This window comes from Salmo trutta, chromosome 31 (assembly GCF_901001165.1).
Source record: "Salmo trutta chromosome 31, fSalTru1.1, whole genome shotgun sequence".
Lineage (NCBI taxonomy): Eukaryota > Metazoa > Chordata > Actinopteri > Salmoniformes > Salmonidae > Salmo > Salmo trutta.
In genome coordinates this window covers 18324906-18344810 of record NC_042987.1, presented here as the reverse complement: position 1 = coordinate 18344810, position 19905 = coordinate 18324906, and the positions used below count along the sequence as shown (strand labels likewise).

At 40.8% G+C, this 19905-nt stretch overlaps 1 protein-coding gene across 7 annotated transcripts in view; it reads left to right on the top strand.

Moving 5' to 3' along the window:
• LOC115169671 (histone-lysine N-methyltransferase 2C) overlaps window positions 1-14318 on the top strand; it is a 128270-nt gene extending 113952 nt beyond the window's left edge. For all 7 annotated transcript variants that reach the window (XM_029725543.1, XM_029725544.1, XM_029725542.1 and 4 more), the window contains 6 exons: window positions 2504-2646; window positions 2753-2927; window positions 3904-4020; window positions 4161-4234; window positions 12297-12405; window positions 12496-14318. In XM_029725543.1, coding sequence (XP_029581403.1) covers window positions 2504-2646; window positions 2753-2927; window positions 3904-4020; window positions 4161-4234; window positions 12297-12405; window positions 12496-12588 — 711 coding nt within the window. In that variant the 3' untranslated portion in view covers window positions 12589-14318. The remainder of the gene's footprint in view (window positions 1-2503; window positions 2647-2752; window positions 2928-3903; window positions 4021-4160; window positions 4235-12296; window positions 12406-12495) is intronic.
• The last annotated feature ends 5587 nt before the right edge of the window (window positions 14319-19905 follow it).

Below are 19905 nucleotides of genomic sequence, written 5' to 3'. Positions count from 1 at the left end.
TGTATCACAATTCCAGTGGGTCAGAAGTTTACATACACTAAGTTGACTGCCTTTAAACAGCTTGGAAAATTCCAGAAAATGTCATTGCTTTAGAAGATTTTGATAGGCTAATTGACACTATTTGAGTCAATTGGAGGTGTACGTACCTGTGGATGTATTTCAAGGCCTACCTTCACTCTCAGTGCCTCTTTGCTTGACATCATGGGAAAATCAAAAGAAATCAGCCAAGACCTCAGAAAAATATTGTAGACCTCCATAAGTCTGGTTTATCCTTGGGGACAATTTACAAAAGCCTTTAAGGTACCACGTTGATCTGTACAAACAATAGTACTCAAGTATAAACACCACGGGACCACGCAGCCGTCATACTGCTCAGGAAGGAGACGTGTTCTGTCTTCTAGAGATGAACGTACTTTGGTGCGAAAAGTGCAAATCAATCCCAGAACAACAGCAAAGGACCTTGTGAAGATGCTGGAGGAAACCGGTACAAAAGTATGTGTGCCCACAGTAAAACGAGGCCTATATCAACATAACCTGACAAGCCGCTTAGCAAGGAAGAAGCGACTGCTCCAAATCCGCCACAAAAAAAGCCAGACTACGGTTTGCAACTGCACATGGGGACAAAATGCGTACATTTTGGAGAAATGTCCTCTGGTCTGATGGAGAAAAAAAATAGAACTGTTTGGCCATAATGACCATCGTTATGTTTGGAGGAAAAAAGGGGAGGCTTAAAAGCCGAAGAACGCCATCCCAACCGTGAAGCGTGGGGGTGCTTTGCTGCAGGAGGGACTGGTGCACCTCACAAAATAGAATGCATCATGAGGGAGGAAAATGATGTGGCATCAGTCAGGAAGTTAAAACTTGGTCGAAAATGGGTCTTCCAAATGGACAATGACCCCAAGCATACTTCCAAAGTTGTGGCAAAATGGCTTAAAGACAACAAAGTCAAGATATTGGCGTGGCCATCACAAAGCCCTGACCTCAATCCTGTAGAAAATTTGTGGGCAGAACTGAAAAAGCGTGTGCGAGCAAGGAGGCCAACAAACCTGACTCAGTTACACCAGCTCTGTCAGGAGGAATGGGCCAAAATGCACCCAACTTATTGTGGGAAGCTTGTGGAAGGCTACCCAAAACGTTTGACCCAAGTTAAACAATTTAAAGGCAATGCTACCAAATACTAATTTTGTGTATATAAACTTCTGACCCACTGGGAATGTGATGACAGAAATAAAAGCTGAAATGAATCTTCTCTCTTCTATTATTCTGACATTTCACATTCTTAAAATAAAGTGGTGATATAACTGACCTAAGACAGGGAATTTTTACTAGGATTAAATGTCAGGAATTGTGAAAAATGTAGTTTAAATGTATTTGGCTAAGGTGTATGTAAACTTCCAACTTCAACTGTACCTTTGACTATTGGATGTTCTTATAGGCACTTTAGTATTGCCAGCCTTATCTCAGGAGTTGATAGGCTTGAAGTCATAAACAGTGCTGTGCCTAAAGCATTGCTAAGCGCTGCTGGCAAACATAGTCAAGTGCTATTTGAAGGAATGCTTACGAGCCTGCTGCTGCCTACCACCGCTCAGTCAGACTGCTCTATAAAATATCAAATCATAACCTTAATTATAATGTAATAAACACAGAAATACGAGCCTTTGGTCATTAATATGGTAAAATCCGGAAACTATAATTTCGAAAACAAATCGTTTATTCTTTCAGTGAAATACGGAACAGTTACGTGTTTTATCGAGCGGGTGGCATCCCTAAGTCTAAATATTGCTCTTACATTGCACAACCTTCAATGTTATAATTATGTAAAATTCTGGCAAATTAGTTCACAGTTCGCAACGAGCCAGGCGGCCCAAACTGTTGCATATACCCTAACGCAAGAGAAGTGACACAATTTACCTAGTTAATATTGCCTGCTAACATGCATTTCTTTTAACTAAATATGCAGGTTTAAAAATATATACTTCTGTGTGTTAATTTTAAGAAAGGCATTGATGTTTAGGTACATTTGTGCAAACATTGCTTTTTTTCGGCATTGTGCTTTTGTTAAATCATCCGTTTCACGAAGTTGAAGTAGGCTGTGATTCGATGATAAATTAACAGGCACCGCATTGATTATATGCAATGCAGGACAAGCTAGTTAACCTAGTAATATCATCAACCATGTGTAGTTAACTAGTGATTGTGTGAAGATTGATAGTTTTTTTACAAGGTAAGTCTAGCAACTTACCTTGGCTCCTTGCAGCCACAAAGTCCTTTTGACGCTGCACTCGCATAACAGGTGGTCAGCCTGCCACACAGTTTCCTTGTGGATTGCAATGTAATCGGCCATAATCGGCGTCCAAAAAGGCCGATTACCGATTGTTATGAGAACTCGAAATCGGCCCTAATTAATCTGCCATGCCCATTAATCGGTCGCCCTCTATTGTAGACACTGAAGTGAGGAGGAGTGTTCCAGTCTCATTTCCCTGTGCTGCTGGTTTTGTTCCAGCTCCCAGGGGTGGAGGCCTGTGACAGGTACACCTTCCGTTACGGACGTAACCCTCTTCTGGAGCTGCCCCTGATCTTCAACCCTTCTGGCAGCGCCCGCGCCATGCCCAAAACCAGCTCTCCATTCACTGCCGTTGTCATAAGGTATTGTGGATGAATTAACATTGTTTCAAGTCTGTGGATTTAATATACTTTGGTTTAGCACAAGTTATCTTTATAACAGAATATGCACACACACATTCACTCCTAGGCCCCAGCCAGTATCCAGAAACACCAGTACCACCTCCAGGTGCCAGAACACAGCCCAGGGGGAGGGAGGCGTCCCCTACACCAAGCCCCCCACGGTGCACCACAGGTCCTCTCAGTACCGCTGGATGAAGAGTGAGTGGAGGGCCAACGTCTATCTCGCTGCATCCAAGATCCAGGTGGGTCTAGGGGACATGATCCTCTAAGTTCAGCACTAGGCCTGGGCTGCGGGGGGGGTGCATGCTACGCCACTGCTTATAACTAAGTTAAGAGCTGTGAAAAAGTATGTTCCCCCTTTCAAATTCTCTCTACGTAATTAGATCTTCAACCAAAACCAAATATGAGAGAAAGTGAACCTGAGTGAACAAATAACACAACAATTACATACTTATTTCATAAACAAGGTTCTGCAACACCCAATGCCCCCTTAAACTCTAACTGGTTGTGCCACCTTTAACTGCAATGACTCCAACCAAACACTTCCTGTAGTTGTTGATTCGTCTCTCACGTCACCGTGGAGGAATTTTGGACCACTCTTCCATGCAGAACTGCTTTAACTCAGCGACAGATGTGGGTTCTTTAAAGCATGAAGTGGGGTTAGGTCTGAACTTTGAATAGGCCATTCTAAAACGTGAAATGTGTTACTTTTTAGCCATTTTGGTGTTGCATAACTTTGTTAGTATCACATTATTTTGTTATTTGAAAACTCGGGTTCCTTTTATCTAACATTTGGGTTTTGGTTGAATATGTGCTAACATAAAGTGTAAAAAATATGCAAAAATTAGAAAGGGGGCAAATACTTTTTCACGGCACTGTAGATGTGCCAAATAAATGATATCCAGCCTAGGCTCCAGCTATGCCTTTGCTTTGCTAACTGGCTAGCTAAGTGGCTAGATGGTAAGATCAAGCTTCTTGGTTACAGCAGAGACATTCAATGGATCAAGATCCATGTTGGCTTATAGTTTTGTGTGTGAAAACCCCAGTATGGTACGACAGTATGAAAATGTAGATACCGCCCAACCCTACTCAGCACTCTTGCATTCCTGTTCTTAAGTAGCAGAGTGAATATAAGACTGAAGTATGACAACATGAGAGTAAAGGGACTCTTACTGTTGAACGTGCTGTAGACACATTTTCTGGTTATTGTGTCCACAGGGCCTGGGTCTGTATGCAGCCAGGGACATAGAGAAGAACACCATGGTGATTGAATACAATGGAACCGTCCTCCGCAACGAGGTGGCCATCAAGAAGCAAAGGACTTACAAGTCTCAGGTGCAAATCTTATTTATTTTTTTTTACTTAAGGCTCTAGTAACTGTACTTACTATGTTGTGAAGGCTGAATAATACATATTTGCTGTATTCTCTCATCTGATGACTCAGTTGGTCTAAGTGGTTACTTTCCCCTCTACAGAATCGTGGAGTGTTCATGTTCCGCATCGACAGTGAACGTGTTGTTGATGCCAGTCAGACAGGAGGTCTGGCAAGGTAAGCATATTTCTTTACATAGTCACATTCAACCTGATTCACATTCTAACCTTACCTTATTTATTTGTCACTCAATGTTAGGAGGTTTGTGCAATGATTCACAGGGCTCAGTATGTACAGTGCATTCGGAAAGTATTCAGACCCCTTGACTTTTTCCACATTTTGTTATGTTATTGTTTTTTTCTCTCATCAATCTACACAAAAAAAAAAAAAACCTGAACGATCACATTTGCGTAACTATTCAGACCCTGTACTCAGTACTTTGTTGAAGCACCTTCTTTGTCACCTCCCTGACCAAGGCCCTTCTCCCCTGGTTGCTCAGCTAGTTTTTTACCACATAATTCATGCTATCCAACATTTTTGATTCAATTAGGTCCACTATTTCTCGTAATGATTTATACAGCCGTTCACAAAGGTTATTTTAGCAGAGCTGTGAACATGGCACTAATTTCGCTTTTATTTAAAAAAAAGGTAAGGATGCCACCCAGTGTTCACATTAGCGCCCCCTATCTTTTATAAACACAGATATTAAACCGTTTTCCTCAATGTTGTCATATCTCGATACTTACTTACCCAAATTGATCCACACGGACCAAAGCGGGTTTGTTAAAAAGCGTTTATCCTCGTATAATCTCCAATCGACTATTACATATCTTAAATGCTTCATCACAAACAACAGCTCCTTGGGATGTTTTATCTCTCGGTGCAGAAACAGCTTTTGATAAACTAGAATGCTCATATCTGGTCTATTTTGGAACATATTGGTATTGGCTCAAATTTAATTCATATGATTAAAGTACTTTATACAATGGGTGGGTCTAATCCTGAATGCTGATTGGTTAAAACCACATTCCAGCCGGTGTCTATTTCACAAGTTACATTTACGTCATTTAGCAGACGCTCTTATCCAGAGCGACTTACAAATTGGTGCATTCACCTTATGATATCCAACCATCGGCTAAACCTATGATGTTAAAATGTCTATTTGCTCTGTTCCGTCTGACTGTGCAATCCACTGTCTCGTCAGCCAAGCAATTTATAAACCTGATCTCCACTAATTAAAGCATCTAAACATTATCTCACATTTCTTTTAGACTAACATTTAGTTTTCAACAGCGGAGGTTTGTATAAACATTGCTGTCTGTCTCTTCGACATTTGCAACATTGTTTCAATATTTAAATTTGATCTCCAGCTGTCCCATAGTAATGAACGTGTCAGGACGAGTTAGGATCACCACTTTATTTTAAGAATGTGAAATGTCAGAATAATAGTAGAGAGAATTACTTATTTCAGCTTTTATTTCTTTCACCACATTCCCAGTCGGTCAGAAGTTTACATACACTCAATTAGTATTTGGTAGCATTGCCTTTAAATTGTTTAACTTGGGTCAAACGTTTCGGGTAACCTTCCACAAGCTTCCCACAACAAGTTGGGAGCATTTTGTCCCATTCGTCCCGACAGAGCTGGTGTAACTGAGTCAGGTTTGTAGGCCTCCTTGCTCGCGCACGCTTTTTCAGTTCTGCCCACAAATTTTCTATAGGATTGAGGTCAGGGCTTTGTGATGGCCGCTCCAATACCTTGAATTGTTGAAATGGCAGCAGTTTTACGGGCGCCCAAACAATTGTGCTATTATGTGTTTTTTTTGTTGCGTTATTTGTAACTTATTTTGTACATAATGTTTCTGCAACCGTATCTTACGGCAAAAAAGAGCTTCTGGATATCAGGACAGCGATCACTCACCTCGGATAAGACAAAGATTTTTTTCTTCAACAAGCAAGATGCACAGGACATTCTTCAAACACCCGACAGGGCCAACATCCCCGTTATTTGCAAGAGGAAGAAACGCAAGTACAGAGGACACAGAACGGGATGCCTCGTGAGGACGGGCAGAAGGCAAGTGGGAAAGCTGCCGTTACCGTCAATATTACTCGCCAACGTGCAATCATTGGACAATAAATTAGACGAGGTACGATCACGAATATCCTACCAACGGGACATCAAAAACTGTAATATCCTATGTTTCACGGAATCGTGGCTGAATGACGACATGGATATTCAGCTAGCGGGATATACGCTGCACCGGCAAGATAGAACAGCACACTCCGGTAAGACGGGGGGGGGGGGCGGTCTGTGCATTTTTGTAAACAGCTGGTGCACAAAATCTAAGGAAGTCTCTAGATTTTTCTCGCCTGAAGTAGAGTATATTGTGATAAATTGCAGGCCACACTACTTGTCTAGACAGTTTTCAGCTATACTTTTAGTGGCTGTTTATTTACCACCACAGACAGATGCTGGCACTAAGACCGCACTCAGTCAGCTGTATAAGGAAATAAGCAAACAGGAAACCACTCACCCAGAGGCGGCGCTCCTAGTGGCTGGAGACTTTAATGCAGGGAAACTTAAATCAGTTCTACCAAATTTCTATCAACATGATAAATGTGCAACCAGAGGGAAAAAATTCTAGATCACCTGTACTCCACACACAGAGACGCGTACAAAGCTCACCCTTTATTTGGTAAATCCGACCACAACTCTATCCTCCTGATTCCTGCTTGCAAGCTAAAATTAAAGCAAGAAGCTCCAGTGACTCGGTCTATAAAAAAGTGGTCAGATGAAGCAGATGCTAAACTACAGGACTGTTTTGCTATAACAGACTGGAACATGTTCCGGGATTCTTCCGATGGCATTGAGGAGTACACCACATCAGTCACTGGCTTTATCAATAAGTGCATCGAGGATGTCATCCTCACAGTGACTGTACGTACATACCCAAACCAGAAGCCAGGCAACATTCACACTGAGCTAAAGGGTAGAGCTGCTGCTTTCAAGGTGCGGGACTCTAACCCGGAAGGTTACAAGAAATCCTGCTATGCCCTGCGACGAACCATCAAACAGGCAAAGCGTCAATACAGGGCTAAGATTGAATCATACCACACCGGCTCCAATGCTCGTCTTATGTGGCAGGGCTTGCAAACTATTAGACTACAAAGGGAAGCACAGCCGCGAGCTGCCCAGTGACACAAGCCTACTAGACGAGCTAAATCACTTCTATGCTCGCTGAGAGCATCAGCTGTTCCAGACGACTGTGTGATCACACTCTCCGTAGCCGACATGAGTAAGACCTTTCGTAAGACCTTCCGGACTTGAATCCGATTGAGATGCTGTGGCATGACCTTAAAAAGGTGGTTCATGCAAAACCCTCCAATGTGGCTGAAATAAAACAATTCTGCAAAGAAGAGTGGGCCAAAATTCCTCCACAGCAATGTGAAAGACTTGATTGCAGTTGTTGCTGCTGAGGGTGGCACAACCAGTTATTAGGTTTAGGGGGCAATTACCTTTTTCACATAGGGCCATGAAGGTTCGGATAGCTTTTTCCCCTTAATAAATAACATTATCACTTAACTGCATTTTGTGTTTACTTGTGTTATCTTTGTGTAAAATTTAAGTGTGACAAATGTGAAAAAAAATAAGAAATCAGGAAGGGGGCAAATACTTTTTCACAGCACTGTATGTACTTGCTACCTCAATTGGCCCAACCAACCAGTGCTCCCGCACATTGGCTAACCAGGCTATCTGCATTGTGTCCCACCACCCACCAAACTTCTTTACACTACACTAAACTACTGCTACTCTCTGTTCATCATATATGCATAGTCACTTTAAAACCATATCTGCATGTACATACTACAGTTGAAGTTGGAAGTTTACATACACTTAGGTTGGAGTCATTAAAACTCGTTTTTCAACCACTCCACAAATTTCTTGTTAACAAACTATAGTTTTGGCAAGTCGGTTAGGACATCTACTTTGTGCATGACACAAGTAATTATTCCAACAATTGTTTACAGACGGATTATTTCACTTATAATTCACTACCACAATTCCAGTGGGTCAGAAGTTTACATATACTAAGTTGACTGTGCCTTTAAACAGCTTGGAAAATTCCAAAAAATGATGTCATGGCTTTAGAAGCATCTGATAGGCTAATTGACATAATTTGTGTCAATTGGAGGTGTACCTGTGGATGTATTTCAAGGCCTACCTTCAAGCTCAGTGGCTCTTTGCTTGACATCATGGGAAAATCAATAATCAGCCAAGACCCCAGAAAAAAGTTGTAGACCTCCACAAGTCTGGTTCATCCTTGTGAACGTCTGAAGGTACCACGTTTGTCTGTACAAATAATAGTACGCAAGTATAAACACCATGGGACCACGCATCCGTCATACCACTCAGGAAGGAGATGCTTTCTGTCTCCTAGAGATGAATGTACTTTGGTGCAAAATGTGCAAATCAATCCCAGAACTACAGCAAGGACCTTGTGAAGATGCTGGAGGAAACCGGTACAAAAGTATCTATATCCACAGTAAAACGAGTCCTATATCGACATAACCTGAAAGGCCGCTCAGCAAGGAAGAAGCCACTGCTCCAAAACTGCCATAAAAAAGCCAGACTACGGTTTGCAACTGCACATGGGGACAAAGATCGTACTTTTTGGAGAAATGTCCTCTGGTCTGATGAAACAAAAATAGAACTGTTTGGCCATAATAACCATCGTTTTGTTTGGAGGAAAAAGGGGGAGGCTTGCAAGCTGAAGAACACCATCCCAACCGTGAAGCACGGGGGTGGCAGCATTATGTTGTGGGGGTGCTTTGCTGCAGGAGGGCCTGGTGCACTTTACAAAATAGTTGGCATCATGAGGTTGGGAAATTATGTGGATTTATTGAAGCAACATCTCAAGACATCAGTCAGGAAGATGAAGCTTGGTAGCAAATGGGTCTTCCAAATGGACAATGACCCCAAGCATACTTCCAAAGTTGTGGCAAAATGGCTTAAGGACAACAAAGTCAAGGTATTGGAGTGACCTCAATCCCATAGAAAATTTGTGGGCAGAACTGAAAAAGCTTGTGCGATCAAGGAGGCCTACAAACCTGACTCGGTTACACCAGCTCTGTCAGGAGGAATGGGAAGCTTGTGGAAGGCTACCCAAAACGTTTGACCCATGTTAAACAATTTAAAGGCAATGCTACCAAATACTAATCGAGTGTGTGTAAACTTCTGACCCACTGGGAATGTGATGAAAGAAATAAAAGCTGAAATAAATCATTCTCTCTACTATTCTGATATTTCACATTCTTAAAATAAAGTGGTGATCCTAACTGACCTAAGACGGGGAATTTTTACTAGGATTAAATGTCAGGAATTTGGCCAAGGTGTATGTAAACTTCCGACTTCAACTGTAGGTATAGCCTAATAATAATATTGCTAATATTGGAATTGTGAAACTGAATTTAAATGTATTTGGCTAAGGTGTATGTAAACTTCCAACTTCAACTGTATGTGTGTGTGTATATAGTTAGTTTTACAGCCTTATTCTAAAATGTATTAAATTGTTTTTTTCAATCTACACACAATACAGCACAATGGCAAAGCAAAAATAGGTTTTTAGAAATTTCTGCAAATTAAAACAACTATCACATGTACATAAGTATTCAGACCCTTTAACTCAGTACTTTGTTGAAGAGCCTTTGACAGCGACTACAGCCTTGAGTCTTCCTGGGTATGACGCTATTAGCTTTGCACACCTGTATTTGGGGAGTTTCCTCTCTTCTCTGCAGATCCTCTCAAGCTCTATCAGGTTGGATGGGGAGCGTCGCTGCACAGCTATTTTCAGGTCTCTTCAGAGATGTTCGATCGGGTTCAAGTCCCGTCAGTGTCTGGGCCACTCAAGGACATTCAGAGGACACTTGTCCCAAAGCCACTCTTGCATTGTCTTGGATGTGTTCTTAGGGTCATTGTCCTGTTGGAAGGTGAACCTTCGCCCCTGTCTGAGGTGCTGAGCACTCTGGAGCAGGTTTTCCTCAAGGATCTCTCTGTATTTTGCTCCGTTCATCTTTCCCTCGATCCTGACTAGTCTCCCAGTCCCTGCCTCTGAAAAACACCCCCACACCATGATGCTGCCACCACCATGCTTCACCGTAGGGATGGTGCCAAGTTTCCTCCAGACGTGACGCTTGGCATTCAGGCCAAAGAGTTCAATCTTGGTTTCATCTGACCAGAGAATCTTTTTTCTCATGGTCTGAGTTCTTTAGGTGCCTTTTGGCCAACTCCAAGCGGACTGTCATGTGCCTTTTCCTGAAGAGTGGCTTCTGTCTGGCCATTCTACCATAAAGGCCTGATTGGTGGAGTGCTGCAGAGATGGTTGTCCCGGGCGCTGAAGACGTGGATGTTGATTAAGGCAGCCCCCCCGCACTTTTCTGATTGAGGGGTTGGATTAAATGTGGAAAACACATTTCAGTTGAAGGCATTTAGTTGTACAACTGACTAGGTATCCCCTTTTTGGAAGGTTCTCCCATCTCCACAGAGGTACTCTGGAGCTCTGTCAGAGTGGCCATCGGGTTCTTTGTCACCTCCCTGACCAAGGCCCTTCTCCCCTGATTGCTCAGTTTGGCATGGCCGCCAGCTCTAGGAGGTGTCTATGTAGTTCCAATCATCCATTTAAGAATGATGGTGGCCAAATTGTTCTTGGGGACCTTCAATGCTGCAGAAATATTTTGGTACTCTTCCCCAGATCTATGCCTTAACACAATCCTGTCTCAGGCTGTAATGTAACAAAATGTGGAAAAAGTCAAAGGGTCTGAATACTTTCTGAATGCACTGTATTTTTATATATATATATATATATATATATATATATATATATATATATATATATATATATATATATATATATATATATGTCTATTTTTATATATATATATATATATATATATATATATATATATATATATAGTGTGTATATATATATATATATATATATAGTATGTATATATATATATGTGTGTGTGTGTGTGTGTGTGTGTATATATATATATGTATATATATATATATATATATATATATATATATATATATATATATATATATATATATATATATATATATATATATATATATATATAGTGCATTCAGAAAGTATCCAGACCCTTTGACTGAGCAATCATTTAAGTAATAAAAAAATATATATATATATTTACGCTGTAGCAATAATAAATGTCCATTGGGAGGGGTTGGGGGATCTGCAAGGGGGGCAGACAAGGCATATCAAGGACCCTAATGGTTTGAGAACATTTAAAGATTTGAAAGATACATACACATTACCAGGCAACTCCTTTTTTCTATAATTACAACTTAGGTCAGCTATGCTGGCCTATGGAGTCCCTTGGGAAACCCAACTTCCAAACCATCCAATGATGGGATTTATAAATAAATTATCTGGACTCTATAATATAAAGGACTGATCTGTATAATATATAAACAACTTTATATTATACAGACAATATACAACAACATGAAAAACTAAGCTTATTCTGGGCTAGCCATTCAAATATGGTCCACAGATCTAATTTAATCTTAACCACGCTTTTAACTGGAACAGAATATGGAAAAAATATGACCTTAGTGTCCCGTACTCCGAACCATCACTTTATACATTTTAAATTTGTTCAGACTGTATTTAACACCAAGGAAATGTTTTACGATGAAATTGGCCCCAACTCACCAACTGTTAATTGTGTCCCCTAAATCAGGTAGGCACATTCCTTCATATAATGTGGGAGTGCCCTGCAGTTATATTGTACTGGGGCAAAGTTAGAAAATCATTTTGAAGTGCATGAATTTAAATATTCAATGCTTTCTATCTCTTATGTTACTTAATGATCCCCTTGGATCTCTCAATCCAAAGATGAAGATTACTGTAGGCAGGCAACACTGATGCAATAGTTTTTGGGCTCTAAGATGGCAACCACCTCGCTGTCTCCCATTTAACCAGTGGATACAGTTACTATTAGAAGTAATGACAGTAGAATTATCGACAGTGAGAATGAATGGTGCTACTCAAGGAACAACTGAGGCCAGGGGGGGTTGAGTCAGGGTTTCCTTTGTATGCTTCTATTTGATTGTTTTTGTACCCTCTGAAAAAGAAAAATGACTAAACTAAATAAAAAGTTGGTCACAAAAACAAATTGCGTCATAATGTGCTGTGTGTTTTGTTTTCTTATGCAGGTACATCAATCACTCTTGTACCCCGAACTGTGTCGCTGAGGTGGTAACCTTCGAAAGAGGTTATAAAATCATCATCACCTCCAACCGCAGAATCGAGAAAGGAGAGGAGGTGTGTTCTTTTTCCTTTCAATTGGAAATCCTACTATGCTATGAGTGACGTTTGCATTGTCATCACTATTTTCTCTGCATTATTTTCCAGCTGTGTTTCGACTACCAGTTTGACTGCGTGGACAGCCAACACAAGATTGCCTGTTACTGTGGAACAGCAGACTGCAGGAAAAGGATCAACTGAAAAAAAAAAAAAAAAATGACAACAAATGCATTCCTTTCCATATTATGCAGATGCCCTGATCTCTGTGTAGACAGAGAGGTGCTTCAGGCTGTCCTTTCTTAGAATGAGTGGAAGACCTGAGTAAACCCTGAGAGCGATGCATGGATGGAGTCCCATGTTTGGAAACAGACTGAAGATGGACAGGAGAGGGCTTGGAAAGAGGTGAGCAGGAAGAAGCAACAGCAGACAGACGTGTGATTTGTGCCATATTACATGAGGCTGGGTTTTATTGCAAGGCCTCTGTCAACGAGCGGATGTGTCTGTGTATTAGTGAGATGATATACAATAGGGCGCAGAAGAGAATCCACCAGCGAATGAGAAGAGAGCACTGTGTGGGTCACGGTCCTTATTGGTTGTTAAGGGCAGGCCCTTTTGTTTAAAACTTTAAATGTAAAGCCGTTTGACTAAATGTAGAATTCACTGAATGGGGAATGTACAGCAATGACTACAGCGAAGGGAATATTAACTTGCACTAAAAAAAGAGACACGTACACACAACTTTAAGATACTTGATTCCATGAGTCAGTTTTATCATAGGTTTCTGTCATGTGATTTGAGTGAAATTGGAGAGGACGTTTTGTATTTATTATTGAGTGAATGAACTTTATTGTCAAAATGATGAGACAGTAAAACGAAGGCTAAACTGATAGTTTTCTGAAGATTGAAGAAACGCTCTTACTTTTGTACAAATGTATATAAAGAAAAATATAGGAATAACTGACCAAATACTACCTTAACCTTCTCGATGTTTGGGTGTTTTTTTTTTGTTTGTCATTGCAATTTATTTAAGAAGGATGTCATGATATCAGTTTGAGAGTATATATTATGATTATTCTGTACAGAATTTGTAAAATAACCACAATAATTCAAAGTATTTTTGGTTTATTAAAAGTATGGTATTGTAGCGTAGTGGTTGTGTGATTTACACGTACTTTGACCACTCAAAAAGAAATATTTTTGGTGACTAACGAGTGTAGAAAAGAGTCATTGGTTACAGAATTTCAAAATGGGAAAGACATCATTCTGACATCTTTACTGTTAATCAGGTTTGATTTTATAGAACTGTGAATAAGGTTTTTAAACCACCTAAACACAATCTTAACTTCTTTTTAACCCAAATAGGCATAGGAATACCACCTTGTTTTTTGTGTTGTTTTTTTACATAGAAATGGTGTACAGACGTCCAATAACATTGCTTACTGCTTCAGGCGATTTGAAATTAAGGTGTACTGGGAAAAAAAAGAATCATGTTTCTTGCAGAGGAAAAGGTTGGGACATTTGGTGGTGCTATATTTTGAAAAGAGAAATGTATCTGATATGGACACTTCATAAGCCACTTACAATAGTTAGAAAATGCAAGATGTTTTGCGTGCACAATTTCAAGTCGACTGTAAAATTTTGGACACAGTCTTAGAACTTGTATATGGCATGTATTTTTTTAACTTTCCGAAGACTCAATTGTATATATTTTCTCAATGAATGGTTGTAACAAAATTATTTCTTGGATATTTTTCTTCTCTTGTATAAAATTACATCATCCTGCCAGTGTGTTTGTGCTACATTTTTCTTGGTCCTGTAAAGTAGTCAATGTTTTTTGAAAACAGCCTTTTGAAGTGTACAGAGTAATGAGATTTGGAGTTTGTGTAATTGAATTTAGAAGCATTTACAAAATAAACTATTTTACATCTTAATTATTTGTTGTGTGCCTTTTTAGAAATCACACACATCTTACTGACCCATAGGACTGAACCCCCTAGAGTAGAGTAATGTTGTTCACGGCTCAAGAGAGACACCCACTGGCCAAATATGGTAACTTAATCAAATACAATTTTATTTCGTACATGCTTCATATAAACAACAGGTGTAGACTAACACTGAAATGCTTACTTACAGGTCATTTTCTAATGCAGAGTTAAAGATAAAGAAATAGTGACACAAGGAATAAATACACAGTGAATAACGAGTAAAAATAACATGTCGATGTGCAGGGGTACGAGGTCATTGAGGTAGGTAATGTACAGTGCCTTCGAAGTATATTCTTGATTCCAAATGGATAAAAAAAATCTCACCCATCTACACACAATACCCCATAATGACAATGTGAAAACATTTTTAGAAATGTTTGCAAATTTAATGAAAATGAAATAAGTAATTTAGATAAGTATTCACACCCCTAACTTGATGTGTTAAAATCACATTTGGCAGTGATTAAAGTTGTGAGTCTTTGTAGGTAAGTCTGGATGGTAAAATATTGACCTATTTTTCTTATTTAAATTCTTCAAGCTCTGTCAAGTTGGTTGTTGATCATTGCTAGAAAGACATTTTCAAGTCTTGCCATATATTTTCAATGTGGTCTTGGTAAGCAACTCCAGTGTATATTTGGCTTTGCGTTTTAGGGTATTGTCTTACTAAAAGGTTCATTTGTCTCCCAGTGTCTTGAAAACCTGGTTCAGTCTGCATTCCGTCTGTGATTTTGCCTATGCTTAGCTCTAATCCGTTTATTTTTATCCCCCAAAAAAGTCCCTGGTCCTTGCCGATGAAAAGCATACACTTAACATGATGCTTGAAAATATGAAGAGTGGAACTGTGAGGTTTTGGATTTGAACCAAACATAATGATTTGTATTCAGGACATGTATTCATTTCTTTGCAACAATTTGGTCAGTTTTACTTCAGTGCCTTATTGCAAACAGGATGCATGTTTCAAATAATGCTATTCTGTACAGGCTTCCTTCTTTTCACACTGTCATTTAGGTTAGTATTTGGGAGTAACTAGAATGTTGTTGATCCATCCTAAGTTTTCTCCAATCACAGCCATTAAACTCTGTATACATGTCCAAAGTGTGATTCATTTAATTAGGTGTTTTGCATCTCTGTTAGTAAGCATTTCTCCTTTACTAAGATAATCCATCCACCTAACAGATATGGCTTATCAAAAAGCTGATTAAACAGCATGATCGTTACACAGGTACACCTTGTGCTGGGGACAATGAAATGCCAGTCTAAAATGTGCAGTTTTGTCACAACGCAATGCCACAGATATTTCAACTTTTGAGGGCGCATGTAAAGTGCTGTTGCCGGATAATTTAATGTTCATTTCTCTGCCATAAGCCACCTCCAACATTGTTTTGGAGAATGTGGTAGTACGTCCATTTGACATCACAACCGTAGACCACGTGTAACAACACCAGCCCAGGACCTCCACATACGGCTTCTTCAGCTGCAGGATCGTCTGAGACCAGCCACCCAGACAGCTGATGAAACTGGGTTTGCAAAACTAGAGAATTTCTGCACAAACTGTCAGAAACCGTCTCAGGGAAGCTCATCTGTGTGCTCTCATCGTCCTCACCAGGGTCTTGACCTGACTGCAGTTCACCATCGTAACCAACTTCAGTGGGAAAATGCTCACATTTGATGGCCACTGGCCACTGATGAATTCCAGTTTCAACTGTACCGGGCAGATGGCAGACAGTGTGAATGGCGTTGTGTTGGCTAGTGATTTGCTGATGTCAACGTTGTGAACAGAGTGCCCCATGGTGGCGGTGGGGTTATGGTATGGGCAAGCATAAGCTACGGACAACGAACACAATTGCATTTTATTGATGGCAATTTGAATGCACAGAGATACCGTAACGAGATCCTGAGGCCCATCCACCGCCATCACCTCATGTTTCAGCAAAATAATGCACGTCCCCATGTCGCAAGGATCTGTACACAATTCCTGGAAGCTGAATGTCTCAGTTCTTCCATGGTCTGCATACTCACCAGACATGCCACCCATTAAGCCTGTTTGGGATGCCCTGGATCGACGTGTACAACAGGGTATTTCAGTTCCCGCAAATATCCATCAACTTGGCACATAGCCATTGAAGAGGAATGGGACAAAATTCCAAAGGCCACAATCAACAGCCTGATCAACTCTATGCGAAGGAGATGTTTCGCACTGCATGAGGTAAATGGTGGTCACACCAGATACTGAATGGTTTTCTGATCTACGCCCCTATCTATTTTTTCCATGACCAACAGATGCATATTTGTTTTCCCAGTCATGTGAAATCCATAGATTAGGGCCTAATTCATTTATTTCAATTGACTGATTTCCTTATATGAACTGTAACTCAGTAAAATCTTTGAAATTCTTGTTTATATTTTTGTTCAGTATTTGATGGTATGCTTGAAACAAGTTGGTATTACAGACCGGGTCAGGGATAAATTCAAAATGTCAGTGAAGACACTTGTCAGCGCAAGCTCAGAGTATGTGTCCTGGTATTCCATCTGGCCCCATGGCTTTGCAAAAGTTAACTTACAGTGGCTTGCGAAAGTATTCACCCCCTTGGCATTTTTCCTATTTTGTTGACTTACAATCAGGAATTCAAATGGATTTTTGAGGCGTTTGTATCATTTGATTTACACAACATGCCCACCACTTTGAAGATGCAAAATATGTTTTATTGTCAAACTTGAGCATGCATAACTACTGTATTCACCCCCCCAAAGTCAATATTTTGTAGAGCCACCTTTTGCAGCAATTACAGCTGCAAGTCTCTTGGGGTATGTTTCTAAGCTTGAGACATCTAGTCACTGGGATTTTTGCCCATTCTTCAAGGCAAAACTGCTCCAGCTCCTTCAAGTTGGATGGGTTCTGCTGGTGTACAGCAATCTTTAAGTCATACCACATTTTCTCAATTGGACTGAGGTCTGGGCTTTGACTAGGCCATTCCAAGACATTTAAATGTTTCCCCTTAAACCACTCGCGTGTTGCTTTAGCAGTATGCTTAGGGTCATTGTCCTGCTGGAAGGTAAACCTCTGTCTGAAACAGGTTTCCCTCAAGAATTTCCCTGTATTTAGCACCACCCTTCAATTCTGACCAGTTTCCCAGTCCCTGCCGATGAAAAACATCCCCACAGCATGTTGCTCCAACCACCATGCTTCACTTTGGGGATGGTGCTCTCGGGGTGATGGGAGGTGTTGGGTTTGCGCCAGACATAGCATTTTCCTTGATGGCCAAAAAGCTCAATTTTAGTCTCATCTGACCAGAGTGCCTTCTTCCATATGTTTGGGGAGTCTCCCCCATGCCTTTTGGCGGACACCAAACGTGTTCGCTTATTTTTTTCTTTAAGCAATGGCTTTTTTTCTGGCCGCTCTTCCATAAAGCCCAGCTCTGTGGAGTGTACGACTTAAAGTGGTCCTATGGCAGATACACCAATCTCCGCTGTGGAGCTTGTGCAGCTCCTTCAGGGTTATCTTTGGTCTCTTTGTTGCCTCTCTGATTAATGCCCTCCTTGCCTGGTCTGTGAGTTTTGGTGGGCGGCCCTCTCTTCGCAGGTTTATTGTGGTGCCATATTCTTTCAATTTCTTTATAATGGATTTAATGGTGCTCTGTGGGATGTTAAACGTTTCTTATTTTTTTTATAACCCAACCCAGATCTGTACTTCTCCACAACTTTGTCCCTGACCTGTTTGGAGAGCTCCTTGGTCTTCATAGTGCCGCTTGCTTGGTGGTGCCCCTTGCTTAGTGGTGTTGCAGACTCTGGGGCCTTTCAGAACAGGTGTATATATACTGAGATCATGTGACAGATCATGTGACACTTTGATTGCACACAGGTGGACTTTATTTAACTAATTATGTGACTTCTGGAGGTAATTGGTTGCACCAGATCTTATTTAGGGGCTTCATAGCAAAGGGGGTGAATACATATGCATGCACCACTTCTCCGTTTGAATACAAATATATATATATTTCAGTAGGTGAATTTGGACTATTTTGTGTATGTCCATTACATGAAATCCAAATAAAAGGCCATTTAAATGACATGTTGTAATTTGAATGCTTTTGCAAGGCAATGTATTTAAAGGTCTTTCTCACATCGGCTACGGAGAGCGAGATCCCACAGTCATCTTTAACAGCTGGTGCTCTCATGCATGGTTCAGTCTTGCTTGCCTCAAAGCAAGCAAAGAAGGCATTTAGCTCATCTGGTAGGCTTGCGTTGCTGGGCAGGTTGCGGCTGGGTTTCCCTTTTTAGTCAGTGATAGTTTGCAAGCCCTGCCACATCTGTCGAGCGTCAGAGCTGGTGTAGTAGGATTCGCTCTTAGTCCTGTATTAACGCTTTGTCTGTTTAATGGCTCATCGGAGGTCATAGCAGGACTTCTTATAAGCGTCCGGATTAGTGACCCGCTCCTTAAAAACAGCAGCTCTAGCCTTTAGATCAATGCGGTGGTTCCCTGAAATCCATGGCTTCTGGTTGGGGTATGTGTGTACGGTCACTGTGGGGATGACGCTGTCGATGCACTTATTAATGAAGCCTGTGACCAATGTGGTAAACATCCTCAATGTTATCGGATGAATCCCGGAACATACTCCAGTCTGTGCTAGCGAAACAGTCCTGTAGCTTAGCATCCACTTTATCTGACCACTTTTTGCTTGTAAGCAGGAAGCAGGAGGATAGAGGTATGGTCTGATTTGCCAAAGGGAGGGCGAGGGAGGACTGCAGCTCCACTATTTGGTCATCATCACCATACACATTTTGTTCATATTGATTTCTTCATATATTCTTTAGCAACTGATAACATCATATAAGACAAGACAACAGATACGAATATCATCAACAGAAGTATGGCCTGCCATGAATAGTGTTTAAATCTATAAACAAACTGAAACAAGAGCTGTTGGAGATTCAGATATCTGCAAAAATATTAGTGTAATGGAAACCAATTAGGTGAAGGGAACAAAACCTCTCAGGAGAGGGAGAGAGAGAGCAAGGACCAGAGCGGAATGGGAACGGATGACTCATGGCTCACGCATCATCCGCATAAGCACCAGATGGACTGAGAAAGATGGGCTATGAGATCTGTCTTGCTATTCAAACGTTACACTCTTAGAAAAAAAGGTGTTACATAGAACCTAAAAGGGTTCCTCGGCTGTCCCCATAGGAGAACCCTTTGAAGAACCCTTTTGGTTCCAGGTAGAACCTTTTTGAGTTTCATGGCGAACCCTTTCCTCAGAGGGTTCTACATGAAACTCAAAAAGGGTTCTACCTCGAACCAAAAAGGGTTGTCCTATGGGGACAGCCGAAGAACCCTTTTTTCTGCGTGTAGCAACAAAATAACCAACTGGAGGCTACTTGTTTTGCTTAACCCATCACTGCATGTAACAGAGAGAGAGATAAAGAAAGAGAAATTGTAAAGTACAGTACAGATACCCCCAAAAACTACTTAAAGCTGCAATGTGTAACTTTTTGGGCGACCTGACCAAATTCACATAGAAATGTGTGTTACAGG